This window comes from Eretmochelys imbricata, chromosome 1, assembly GCF_965152235.1.
Source record: "Eretmochelys imbricata isolate rEreImb1 chromosome 1, rEreImb1.hap1, whole genome shotgun sequence".
NCBI lineage: Eukaryota > Metazoa > Chordata > Testudines > Cheloniidae > Eretmochelys > Eretmochelys imbricata.
In genome coordinates, this window is record NC_135572.1 from 285,858,441 (window position 1) to 285,871,718 (window position 13,278).

General features: G+C 41.4%; 1 protein-coding gene across 1 annotated transcript in view; it reads left to right on the forward strand.

Annotated features, from left to right (window-relative positions):
* The window catches only part of PPFIA2 (PPFI scaffold protein A2), a 578,892-nt gene that overhangs the window by 48,493 nt on the left and 517,121 nt on the right, over positions 1-13,278 (forward strand). Inside the window, exon 2 of the mRNA XM_077807711.1 lies at positions 10,210-10,229. Coding sequence (XP_077663837.1) covers positions 10,210-10,229 — 20 coding nt within the window. The remainder of the gene's footprint in view (positions 1-10,209; positions 10,230-13,278) is intronic.

Below are 13,278 nucleotides of genomic sequence, written 5' to 3' on the forward strand. Positions count from 1 at the left end.
CAGTAAATAAAGATTACGTATTTTCTTATGGGTGCTATACTACATTGCAAGGCAAAAAGTTAGGACTTGTGCATTGGAGAGAGAGAGAGAGAGAGAGAATGTTCTGCAGTATTTGGACCTAATACTGTGCAATGCTGAGTGCTTTCTTGTAGAGGTACCCTCAGCCCCCATTGGTCTCTTTCTCTACAATACTCCAACCTGTCATAGGTTATCATTCATATTGTAGTTCAGTTTAGCATTGCTCCTCTATCCCTAACACATTATAGACTGGAGAAGCAATGACCTTGGAAATCTACTTTTAATGTAATAATTTTTAAACATGATGTAAATTGACATATAGTGGGAGGGCAGATTATGAATTCCCTGAGTAACAAAGGGTATCCAGAAGTATTTCTTATACAGATGCTTGAATATAAATTTAACTGCCATATTATTCTGCTATCATGGGGACTATATCTGTTGCATATGGGGTGACCTATTTTTTTAATTAAAAGGGTCCTTTTAATGAGTCTGGCAGACTTATATAAAAATTAAGATCACAAAGAACAAATGTATGGTTAGGTTAAACTCCTAATTTATATTATGGCTTAAATGTCAGTCTTGTGGCAAAACGTTATTGAATTGTTTCAAAAGATACTGAGCAGTGTCAGAAGCACAGAGAAGACCAATGGATACGGCACTGGATTGGGGCTCTGGAGGCCTGAATTCCATTCTCAGCTTTCCCACTGGCCCACGGTGTGGCCTTGCTTAAGACACTTCACTTCTCTGTGCTTCCTTCTTTCAGTATCTTTTGAGATCTACAGTTGAAAAGCTCTCTCTAAGAGTCAGGTATTATTATTTGATGATCTTGCCCTGTAAAGGGGATGAGTAACAAACAGTACATCTGCCAAAGTGCAGGCATATATAAGGGGAGTGAAAAGCAACATCTCCTTACATTTTCCCAAGCCGGTAGCTGCCTCACAATTCCTGGGGCTCTTAATCTAGCACAGAAAAGCATAACAAGAACCAACATCTGGAAATTAAAATCTGATGAATTTAGGTTAGAAATAAGGCACAGTTATTTAATAGTGAAGGGAGGTGGTGGATTGTCCATTTCTTGGGATCTTTCAGATAAAGACTGGAAGCTTTGGGCTCAGTACAGGAATACGAGGGGTGAAATTCTATGATCTGTGTTATACAGAAAGACAATGTGTCCCTTCTGGCCTTAAATCCATGATTGGCTTTCTGCAGTATCAGGAGGTGTGGCTGAGTGGTGGGGATGTGGAGTAGCAAAGATAGCTCCAGAACCTTACACTACAGTTGCTACAGTTTAGCCCATAAATAGGGCCTTACCAAATTCACGGCCATGAAAAACGCGTCACAGACCATGAAATCTGGTCTCCCCTAGTGAAATCTGGTCTCCCCTAGTGAAATCTGGTCTTTTGTGTGCTTTTACCCTATACTATACAGATTTCCTGGGGGAGACCAGCGTTTCTCAAATTGGGGATCCTGACCCAAAAGGGAGTTGCAGGGTGTGTGTGTGTCATAATGTTATTTTAGTGAGGGTTGCGGTATTGCCACCCTTACTTCTGTGCTGCCTTCAGAGCTGGGTGGCCAGAGAATGGCGGCTGTTGGCCAGGTGCCCAGCTCTGAAGGCAGCAGCACAGAAGTAAGAGTGGCAATACCTTTCCAGGCCGCCCTGACTTCTGTGCTGCTGCTGGCAGTGGCTCTGCCTTCAGAGCTGGGCTATTGGCCAGCAGCTGCCGCTCTCCAGCTGCCCAGCTCTGAAAGCAACGCCTCAGCCAGCAGCAGCGCAGAAGTAAAAGGTAGCAGTACCGCAACCCACTCTACAATATCCTTGTGACCACACCGCCCAACTCCTTTTTTGCTCAGGACCCTACAATGACAACACCATGAAATTTCAGATTAAAATAGCTGAAATAATGAAATTTACGATACTTAAAATCCTATGACCATGAAATGGACCAAAATGGACTGTGTATTTAGTAGGGCTCTACTCATAAATTAAAATTGGCTGAGTCAGTATTAACATTCAGATCTCTCTGCTCAGCATATTTTTGGCTTCCTTAAATTGCTCTGACAACAACTCCAGAAACCTGTGAGATCACAGCTGCCTATAATCCTGCTGAATCAGAGCTGGCATAGCAAATTGAACCAGTTATTTGCCATCCCACCTATATGATTTGGCTCCCCCCATCTAGGAGCAATGCTGTTTGCACTGATTTTTTGCCCCACACTAAAGCTTACAGGGATTTTTAGTCCTGGTCATTCCCCATCTCCGGGATGCCAAATCACTTTTGTTAATGTACTCCCAATCTCAACTCAGTTCTATTAATGCAACAGGGAATTGTATTGGATTATGAAATATGTACAGCAATCCCAATAACCCACAGTAACATTGGATTAATCCATAACATTGCAAGATATACTGACTTTCAAGCAGAATTGTTCCACACCTCACTGTGGTCTGCTTCACCAAGTATGTTTTTCGTGACACAGTAATAAACGTACCTTAGCTCTGTCTACACTAAAGGCTTAGTATTTACACAATCACATCATTGCTGCCAAAAAGTGACCGTTTGTGATTAGCCCAGCTTCCAAACCTTTCTCCTCTTCCCCCACCTCCCCACTCTTCCTGCCCTCCACTGATATACTATACAAGTCATAAAAGTCTGCCTTAGGCCATTCACATCTTACTTGGCATGGGGTCCTAACATAACCTAGGGCAGTACCTGTCAAATGCTGTACAAAATGGAAGAATACTGACAGATAATGTTAAATCACTCTGTAGAGCTGTGGTCCAAGGAGTTCCTATGGAACATTCATTGCTAATGAACTCTAGGGCATTGAAGATTTGAGTGGCTTTTTCTTCAGGCTGCAACTGACCTGGTCCATTAATATCTGTAAACCTAATTGAGCTTCTCTCTTGGAAAATACTTTATAATGTCTCATTTCTAATATGTGTATGCATGCATTCACTGATTGTCTTATCCCATTTCTCCTGTTTGTTCTATAATTTACTGGTATATCACAACTATATTTTGTACTCTCCTCTCTGCAGTCAGAAAAAAAATGCACTGGCTGCACAATATTTATCCAAGTGTAAGAACAGGCAGATATTAATGTCAGTTTTGCCTAAATATAGGCTTGGACATTAACAGTCTGATGTAATTCCTGTCTTTGGATATACAAATATCAAATAAATATACAAGTCTTCATGTGGAATGGACAGTAGAATAAAGCAAAATCTTTTTGAGGGTGTGTTAAGCTGTCTGGCATACAAAAGAATTCTTGAAACCAATCATCGTCAAATTGCAATACGGGACTGTGTTTTGGGAGGCAGCAAGAATAGTGACATCACATTAAGATTTTTTTTTTTAAATGGAAGGAAAGGTGCTTATCAGTGAGAAATTCTCCAGGAACAATTCAGCCTCTTAAAAATATCCCCAGTGTTAGTGTCTGCTCCTTAGGCATAACTATAACACATTTCTGCAGCAATGCTTCCCCGTACATTATCTCTTCTATGCCTGAAGCATACTATACCTTTTTGTACATTAGTAATGTGCCTGAAAGCACACCCATCGATATCTCTCACAGAAGTAGTAAAGAGATTGTCAGCATTGTGAATTACTCAATTTAATGTTGGGAGAAGGAGGTTTAGGGGGAGATAGGACAACAAATCTTGCCAGCTGTGGAGGTGACCATTCCTGTTGGGTCTAACCTGACTTGATGCCCACTAGTAACTGAAACTGATTGGTTGCAGTGATGTCCACCTTTTCAAGGTGGGTCACAGCAGCCTAAGGCGGATTTTTCATTTCTATATAATATTCTGCCTGTACTTTTATATCTACATAAACTTTTTAAAATGTATGCCCCCTTCCTGAAAAGTCAAATGGAAAATTATAACCTCTCTGTAGAATTTGATGGAGAATTCTATAGGTGGCTTCAAAAACCTAAAGAAAGTATATAACTTTCTGATTCTATAAAATTCTATTATTTTCATCCCCATTATTTACATTTTATATGACATTTCCATTAGATTAAAGAAGCATACTTGAAAAGAGTCAATTTCTTTTTAAAGGGCTCATTTTGAACCCAGAAATTTTCCATGATGTAAGCAAGTACATTGCTACAAGCTCAAATGGACACTTCTAGGTCAGGAGGAAGGATAATAACTGTGAGGGGTGACCTGATATCCCAACACATAATGCATTTTCTTAAGGTGCGATTCTCCCCCCAGCCCCTTTATTAAGAAAACAATAAGCAATTCATAGAATGAGCTATACTTCCAAAGACCCATCTAATATCAGTTGAGTGGGCTGGATTTTACATATACTTCTATCCACTGAGTTATTCACAATTTAACCTTACCAAAAAAAGGGGGGGAAAATTAAACCACATGGCAAGGAAAAAAGTGGGGCTGGCAGAGAAGGATAGGCAGAAAGAAGGACATATTATGGCCATATAGTCTAGAAGAGATTCAAAAATATCCTGACATTCGAGGCCCAAAGACCGGCTGTGAGGGGTCTGTGAATATGCTGTGACTTATGGGCAGAAATCACAAGTCTTCAACCCTAGTGACTAGTTTGCATCAGTTACGTTTTCAAGGCTACAGTATCAGGGAAAAAATCTATGCATTTTTCCGTTTCTCTTGAAAACTCAGATTCTCCTACAACATTTCTAAATTCCTCAAATTAGGGGAGGCCCATAGTTGTGAGCTTTGCAAGCCCACAAAGACTAGCTCTGCCCTGGGGGCCCACATAAGCACTAACTGCCCTAGTGTAAATGAGGAAGGGATGGATCAATGCTTCCTCTTCCCTCAACATTTGTCAGCAGAGCTGACTGGTCACACAGCCCTTGTAAGTCCCACAGAATTTAAAAGGGATGAAACTACTATGAATTTACAGAATTTTTATCAGGTTCTATAGAAAGGACACTCAAAACCTTTGGCTCAGCACAGAACTCAGAGCCCAGGAGGTACCACTTCCATGTTTCCTTTAAGATATCTTTAAGTTAGCTTTGCGTCCTTGGGATACTGGGCTACTCTAGATGCTAGAGAGTATCCCAGCGTAATTTAGACAGGAACCCAGGGCCTGAAGGTGGTTGTTCACTGCAAAGTTAACTCAAGGTAAAATATGAATGTTGCCTCTAACCTGACTCCTAATCACACGCACACTCTCTAGCTCAAGTTAAGTGGAGCTTTAACACTGAACTAGTTGGCCCATCAGGGGTGTGGGTTGAAGCTCAAGCATCAGTAGCATTTAAGCTAGTAATGCTGTGGGGAGTCAGCTACTTGGCACCACTACTACAAACACTCTGTGTTGCTAATGCAATCACTCTGTGCAGCTTGAGTGCTGTTTTGCTCTATCACTTGAGCTACAGAGACAAGGTGGGTGAAGTAATATCTTATACTGGACCAACTTCTCTTGGTGAGAGAGACAACAATTTAAACCCACTAACAACCCCCACCCCCGCCCCTGGCTGCTTCCTTCCCCTTCCTTTCCTCCCTATGACTTGAGGATGTTAACGGCCACTTCACCTTCAGTGGTCCCTTGAAATATGTTAACTGCTTATGCTAAACAATCTGTATTTAACTGGGACAATCTGACTATGTTTCCCAGACCTGAAGAAGAGCTGGGTGTATGCTCCAAAGCTTGTCTCTCACCAACAGAAGTGAGTCCAACAAAAGATATTACCTCACCCACCTTGTTTCTCTAATATCCTGAGACCAACACTCATAGGTGCCGACTCCATGGGTGCTCAGGGGCTGGAACACCCACAGCAAAAAATAGTGGGTGCTCAGTTATACTGTTGGCTTTCACAACATCCCATGGTAACAAGCTCCACAGGTTGACTCTGCATTGTGTGAGGAAGTACTTCCTCATGTTTGTTTTAAACCTGTTGCTTATTGATTTCATTGAGTGACCCTTAGTTATTGTTGTCTGAAGAGGTAAATAACACATCCCTATTCGCTTTCCCCACACCACACATGACTTTATAGACCCCGATCATATCCCCTCTTAGTCATCTCTTTGTTTAAGCTGAACAGTCCCAGTCTTTCTCTCCTCATATGGAAGCTGTTCCATACCGCGAATCATTTTTGTTGCTTTTCTCTGTACTACTCCAAAAAGATATGTTAGAATTGGAAATGTGGGTGACCAGAACTGCATGCAGTATTCAAGGTGTGGACATACCATGGATTTACACAGTAGCATTATGATATTTTGTGTCTTATTATCTATCCCTTTCCTAATGATTCCTAACATTGTTAGCTTTTTTGATGCTGCTGTACACTGAGTGGATGTTTTCAGAGAACTATCCACGATGACACCAAGATCTCTTTCTTGTGGTTACTGAAAATTTAGAACCCATAATTGTAAAAATAGAGTGTAGCCACAGCAGTATGAGTGGTGGGACAAGCTAGCTGCCCTGAGTCCATACCCATCCAAAGCTGTCACTTGGGGCAGGTGGCCCATCCCGCTGTTCATGCTGCTGCAGCTACTCTCTCTTTTTAGCATGCTGGCTTCATAAGAGCTAGTACAGGTATGTCTCCTCTAGGGGATTCACTCGTCCAGATCCAAGTGTAGACATACCCTAAAAAGTCCCAAAACCCCAGGCACAAATACTTTAACAGTTATAAGAAAAGATCAAACCAACAGGTCCAAATCCAGCCCCTAGGGCAGTCCAATACACTGTCACCCCACCTACAGGCTTCTGCCATGTGTCCTCTTGCTGTGGCTACTGCTTACTACCTCCCAGCAGTAGGGTGCATCTCTTCCCAGCTCTCAGCCTTTCAGTCCCATTTCTTCAGATGTCTGCCATTTGTCCTTCCCTTCACAGCCAGGGGTGCTGGAACAGTTTTTACTGTGGAGGTGCTGAGAACGATTGAACCAAACTTTAAACCCTGTGTATGATGGGAACCACTTCAAGCCAGAGGATGTGGCAGCTCCTCCAGCACTTATGTCCACAGCTACTTCCCAAGTGCTGCCTCCAGCTTTCTGTTCCTGCAGCTGTGTAGCCTCCAGCTCTTTCCAAAATCTGGTCTGTTCTGACCTCAGGACATTACTTTCTTTTCATGTAAAATGGGGATTATGGAGCCCTCTACTGGCTGGATGTTGAACTGGGTAACAGCATCCTCTAAGGCTAGACCCCTTCCCTACATCTCAGTTGAGGTGAAGGAAATATACCTAATGGTGAGCCAATAGGTTTATTACAGTACTGCTTCCAGATGTCATTCTCTGTCCATTTTATGTAGGAAGAGAGTGTTCTGTACAACTTGAATTCACAGTCTCCTTATTGGGTGCTGTGTAAAAATCCTGACACTATAGAGAGAGACTGAAATGGGCCAATAGGATGACAAAGAAAACAAAATGATCAATGTACTATGAAAATTCTATTTCTTTATGGAAAAAAAATCTTCTGTGCTCTGAATTAATCAGTACATGGCTTTCTACATGACCTCTCATTATTGAATGAGTGGGTTTAATCAGCCACTTCCCTCAGTTAAATGCCTGGCCCCATTTGTGAAAAATCCTCTTGTGGGGGGGAGGGGTTGCAGTGGCTTGTGTAAGGAGATGATTCAGTGCATCTCTCACACAGACACCTGTGGAGCCCTGGCTACAAGTTAAAGATGTCCTTCCCTTGAGAACTTCCTGGCAAGAGCAGTAGCGATAACTTTGGAGCACAACCCTCATGTTGTTGTAGAGTTGTTGCATTCCTCTGTGCCTGTGGGATTGAATCAAACCCACTCTCTTCACATTATTATTTATAGGAGTTAGATTCTCACACATGCTCTATCAGTTGCAGACTGTCAAGGGGCTCTAAAAAGCCCAGAGTGGGCTGGGGGGAGAATTCCCCCTGCACAGCAAATGAGGAAGGCAGCCTGAGACTGCCTTCAAAGGATTCCTTTGCAAACCCCAGGGCACAGGTTATGCCGGGGTGGGGCTAGAGGTGGGAGAGGTGGAATTGCAGTGGGAATCACTGTGGCGATTCTGGGCAGCCTGAGACAAGCTGCTGTATTTTAGTTATGCTGAAGGCCACTCTGACCACTGCAGCAGCACTGTATCAGGAAGGTGCAATCATGGCTTACAGCCCTGACAACGCCCTGGGCTGTGCCTCTAGAGGCCTAGTACAGAATTACATCTTGTATTCTGTCCCCTCCACTCTTTGGTACGAATGCTATCGGAGGTAATCTTATGAGTTTTTGAGCACCAGCAACTCCCATTTCGCAATGGCTGTACTGGCTACTAGGGCAGTTGAAGGTGCTCAGCATTTTTAAAACATGGGCATTAAATGGTAGTGGCTCAAAACATGCATTCACTTTGTATCTTAATGCTTTCACATCCCAGAACACCGTGTACAAGAGCTGTGTGGAGAAAGACAATTCTGTTTCAAAGAGGATTTTGATATTTCATAATTGGCTTTCATAACCACCAGGAACAAAAATTTAAATTTTCAAAGTTCTCTAGGAAAGGGAATAAAGCCCAGATTCTGAGGCAGTGAACCATGGAAACCCCTGGGTCCCTGGCCCCAGGATAATCCACACACTGGGCTGCCCTGGACATGTAAACCTTGGGAGCCTGGGCTCTCAGTGAGGCAGGTGGGTGAGATGGCAGGAAACCAGGCATCAGGGCACCACCATGAAATCTTTTGATTTCGCCACAATGTTTCATTAGAATTTGTCCAACCAGCTCTTCTGGTTACCCATGACATACCCAAATATAATTCATTTTTTCCCCCAAACAATTTGTTTTGGTAATATACCAATAAGATGAAATCATTTGATCTGTCTTCATTTCTAACATAAATATCTTTTATAGGCCAGTTCTTGTTAACAACTTCACTTCCAGCATCTATTTGCTGAATGTCTAGACACCTCTCCTGCTGTATACGTGGCTTGGTATCTTAGAACTCGCAGTCATTGTGGGGTAATTAAGTCTTTCCTTCTGATTCATTAAAACAAAAGAAATGATCTCCAAAGATCTTCCTAAATAATAGGTATCACAAATCTACATACGTCAGTGTCCAACTAGCTTTCCTTTTTTTTCCTTTTCGGCCTTTTCCAATTTAATAGACTCAGTAAATCACCTCCAGTTTTATTTGCCCCAAAGTGTGAATAAAAGAAAACTGAGTAGACATACATTTTTCTTTTAGTGGACTACATATTTCAGAACAGGTGAAAGTACCTACTGAAAAAAAGCACATTGTATTAGAAGAGCAAAAAGGAGTGGATTATGGAACAAAACTACTTATCTGTGCTATACGTTTTGAGAACTGTGAAAATTGTCATCAGAAGTTATAGCTGACAGAGACCTACCTTATGTTCTCCATTTCTTTTTAACCTAGACAGCTTTTCTTTTATTGAAAATATAAATTGGTATTGTCATCTGTAGAAACAGTTTGTATAGTTGCACTCGGCACTTGATGTGTATGCAAAAAGATCAGTCATGTTTTTTTTTCTCTGCAGTATAGTGAAATGTGCTATTGGAAGTTTAAAAGCCATACTTGGATGCCATAGATATGTGTTAGGCAAGCATCTGTGAAGTGATGAAGTTGTGCAGAGGAAATATTAGAACAGTGAAATAGTTGGCAGAGATGTTTGGTAATATAAGGAATTCTTAAATCTGATGGAGTGTTTTTAAACTCCTGATGATGGTTATACACTTAATAAATTTGTGTGTGAACTTAGTACTACTATGTCAAGGTTCCTCCCCCACTCTGAACTCTAGGGTACAGATGTGGGGACCTGCATGAAAAACCTCCTAAGCTTATCTTTACCAGCTTAGGTCAAAAACTTCCCCAAGGTACAAAATATTCCCCCCCGTTGTCCTTGGACTGGCCGCTACCACCACCAAACTAATACTGGTTACTGGGGAAGAGCTGTTTGGACGCGTCCTTCCCCCCAAAATACTTCCCAAAACCTTGCACCCCACTTCCTGGACAAGGTTTGGTAAAAAGCCTCACCAATTTGCCTAGGTGACTACAGACCCAGACCCTTGGATCTTAAGAACAAGGAACAATCCTCCCAACACTTGCACCCCCCCTTTCCTGGGAAATGTTGGATAAAAAGCCTCACCAATTTGCATAGGTGACCACAGACCCAAACCCTTGGATCTGAGAACAATGAAAAAGCATTCAGTTTTTTACAAGAAGACTTTTAATAGAAAATAGAAGTAAATAGAAATAAAGAAATCCCCCCTGTAAAATCAGGATGGTAGATATCTTACAGGGTAATTAGATTAAAAAACATAGAGAACCCCTCTAGGCAAAACCTTAAGTTACAAAAAAGATACACAGACAGAAATAGTTATTCTATTCAGCACAATTCTTTTCTCAGCCATTTAAAGAAATCATAATCTAACACATACCTAGCTAGATTACTTACTAAAAGTTCTAAGACTCCATTCCTGGTCTATCCCTGGCAAAGACCCAGCATACAGACAGACACAGACCCTTTGTTTCTCTCCTTCCTCCCAGCTTTTGAAAGTATCTTGTCTCCTCATTGGTCATTTTGGTCAGGTGCCAGCGAGGTTACCTTTAGCTTCTTAACCCTTTACAGGTGAGAGGAGCTTTCCCCTGGCCAGGAGGGATTTCAAAGGGGTTTACCCTTCCCTTTATATTTATGACATACTAAAAGACTCTCCTCGCTGTCTCAAGCAAGATATAACATAGGAAGGTGCTAATGTGAGGTTCCCTCATAGCTCTGACCATAACTGCCTATTCTATTTCAGTTCTAGCCCTTTCTTGAGATGTGGCTGCCAGTGGTACAAAATTGTGCAGTGTTTTTATATTTTTATGATCTGTAGACTTTCTTATTATTGTAAATGGTCGTGATACATGGGTGTCACGTTGTGTCGTGAAATGGAGATTGAAGGATGGTAAATATCAATTTTGTATGTAAAGTTTCAGTACAACATCCAGTGCTTGTGGGATTTTCCTTTTCAAAAGGTAGCTAGTACATGAAAAATATGAACATGGTGCTAAAATTGGCACATGCACCCTCTCTTCTTCACCCTCACTATCACCCCAAGAGATGGTGGGTTTAATTGTATTGTATCAAAATGTGTGTGCGTATGTATATGAATATTTAATAAAGAAGGATAAAGATGAAAATATATTGTAACATAAACCTGACATTTATAAATAATGGTAAATGGCTTTGACTAGTAAAGGATGGAACCTGGGTCTCTTCAGCTCTTTTAGCGCTAAATCAGACTGACTGCTGTTGGAATATAACACCCTTCTTCAATCCACTGACAGAACACTTCCCTTGGATGGGGATAGGGTTGCCAGGTGTCCGGTTTGCAAACGGAACGCCTGGTCGTAAAGGGATTCTGGCAGCTCCAGTCAGCGCCGCCGACCGGGATGTTAAAAGTCTGGCTGGCTGGAGCGGGGCTGGCAGGCTCCCTGCCCAGTTCCATGCATCCTGGGAAGTGGCCGGCATGTCCCTCCCCACCCTAGGCGGAGGGGCAGCCAGGGAGCTCCATGTGCTGCCTCCGCCCGCAGGTGCCACTCCGAGTGCCAGCTCCACAACTCCCATTGGCCAGGATCAGCAGAAGGGGCAGGCAGGGCCAGGGCAAGAGTGTTTGGTTTTCTGCAATTAGAAAGTTGGCAACCCTAGATGGGGAGGAGAGAGGGGTAATTTTCAAAGTGGCATGTCTCTCTTTCTTGGATTCTTTTCCCAAAAAGACATAGCTCCTGGTAGGGAACAGCTGGAAGTAAGTTACTCAAACAGCGTTAAAGTATTTTGCATATAATAAACTCCTTGAGGCAAAATAGCTCTCCTTTTCTGCATCTTGTACAGTGTTAATGCTGGTGTGACTTAGCTAATCATTAGTTACAAAACAAAAGAATCAGGAATCAGAATGAAAGTACAACTAGAAGGAATAGCAATGTTGGATAGTGTGTGTACTCTGTTTGCATTCTTAGATGGGGCAAATATTCTGAATCTGGCCTGCAAATTTAGTTTTAGGGCAACTCGGTTTGCAAGAAGTAAAATATCTGTGTTGCCAGCTTCCTTTTTTTAAGTCCTAACTAATGTGATTACCTCATACATATAGTTCATAAAGTTTAAGATCTTGTTTTTTATGCTGGGTTGACTGACTCAGAGGTGGTATACTAGTATAAATCCAATACATAATAACAGCAGATATTTGAGTTAGTTACTATCTGTTTATTTTTAATATTTTTGAAATCTAAAAATATAATAAACCACAGATTTTAGGACTGTTTAGGATCCAATAGCCTATAGTGATTTTAAGCAAGCTGGCCTTTCAAACACATGTTAGGCTGAATCTACTATGTCAAATTATTGCTTTAGCTCAGGGGAAATGCTGGCCTTTAATGGAAAAAAATGTCATTAACAGAATGCTGGCTTTTTAATCACTGTTCATAACCAATATAAAATCTGCCCCAACCAGAAGAAACATTTGTCTTCAGTGATGTTCTTTTAAAACAGAAAAAAACATTAAAAATGGCTGCTTATTGGCTTTTATTCAGAGCACCTAATTTTCCACTCTATTGCAGCAGCTTTATGCTGTTGTAACAGTGGCATTAGGCCAATGTAAAACTGATATAACAGAAGAGGAGAATCAGGCTTTGAGACTATGTTGAACTTACAGGCCTTAAAATACAACAGGAAAATGAAAGCATTGTTGAGTCCAAAGAGTGTTTCACTGAAGCACTGGAATAAGGGGAAGAAAAGATGTCGTGAAGCTTGCACACACTGAATTGTGTGTTGTTTGCTGAATTGGAGAGAGAGAACACTATGAAATAATGCCAGGTCACTGAAGTAAACTGTCAAACATTCTGAAAATGAAGACAATATTTTATTAAGGTTGTCTCCTTCTAAAGATATATATGATTTTCACTTTCTATCATATATCAGATGCCATTATCTCTTTGTGTACTCTGGTAAATCTGGTATTTTCTATGTAAAGGGAAGATGATTACAAGAAGGCTACAGTTCATAAGCAATGTGGAGGGCTTACAGAGCTTTTCTTCCTTTTCTCTCACTCTGTGTGTGTGTGTGTGTGTGTGTGAGAGAGAGAGAGAGAGAGAGATCCAAAACACGTAAGATCTACTATACAAAATTATCTGAAAGAAAAGATCAGCCTTCTAAAGCTGCAATCTCTATTAAAAAAAAAAAAGCCAACTCAGAAAGTAACTGGGCCATTTATATTGCCAAGTTAATTAAAACACAAATAGGATTACTGTCTCCTCAACATGCCACCAATCATAGTGTTTATGAAGTTTCAAGTTGAAATATATGAAGTCTCC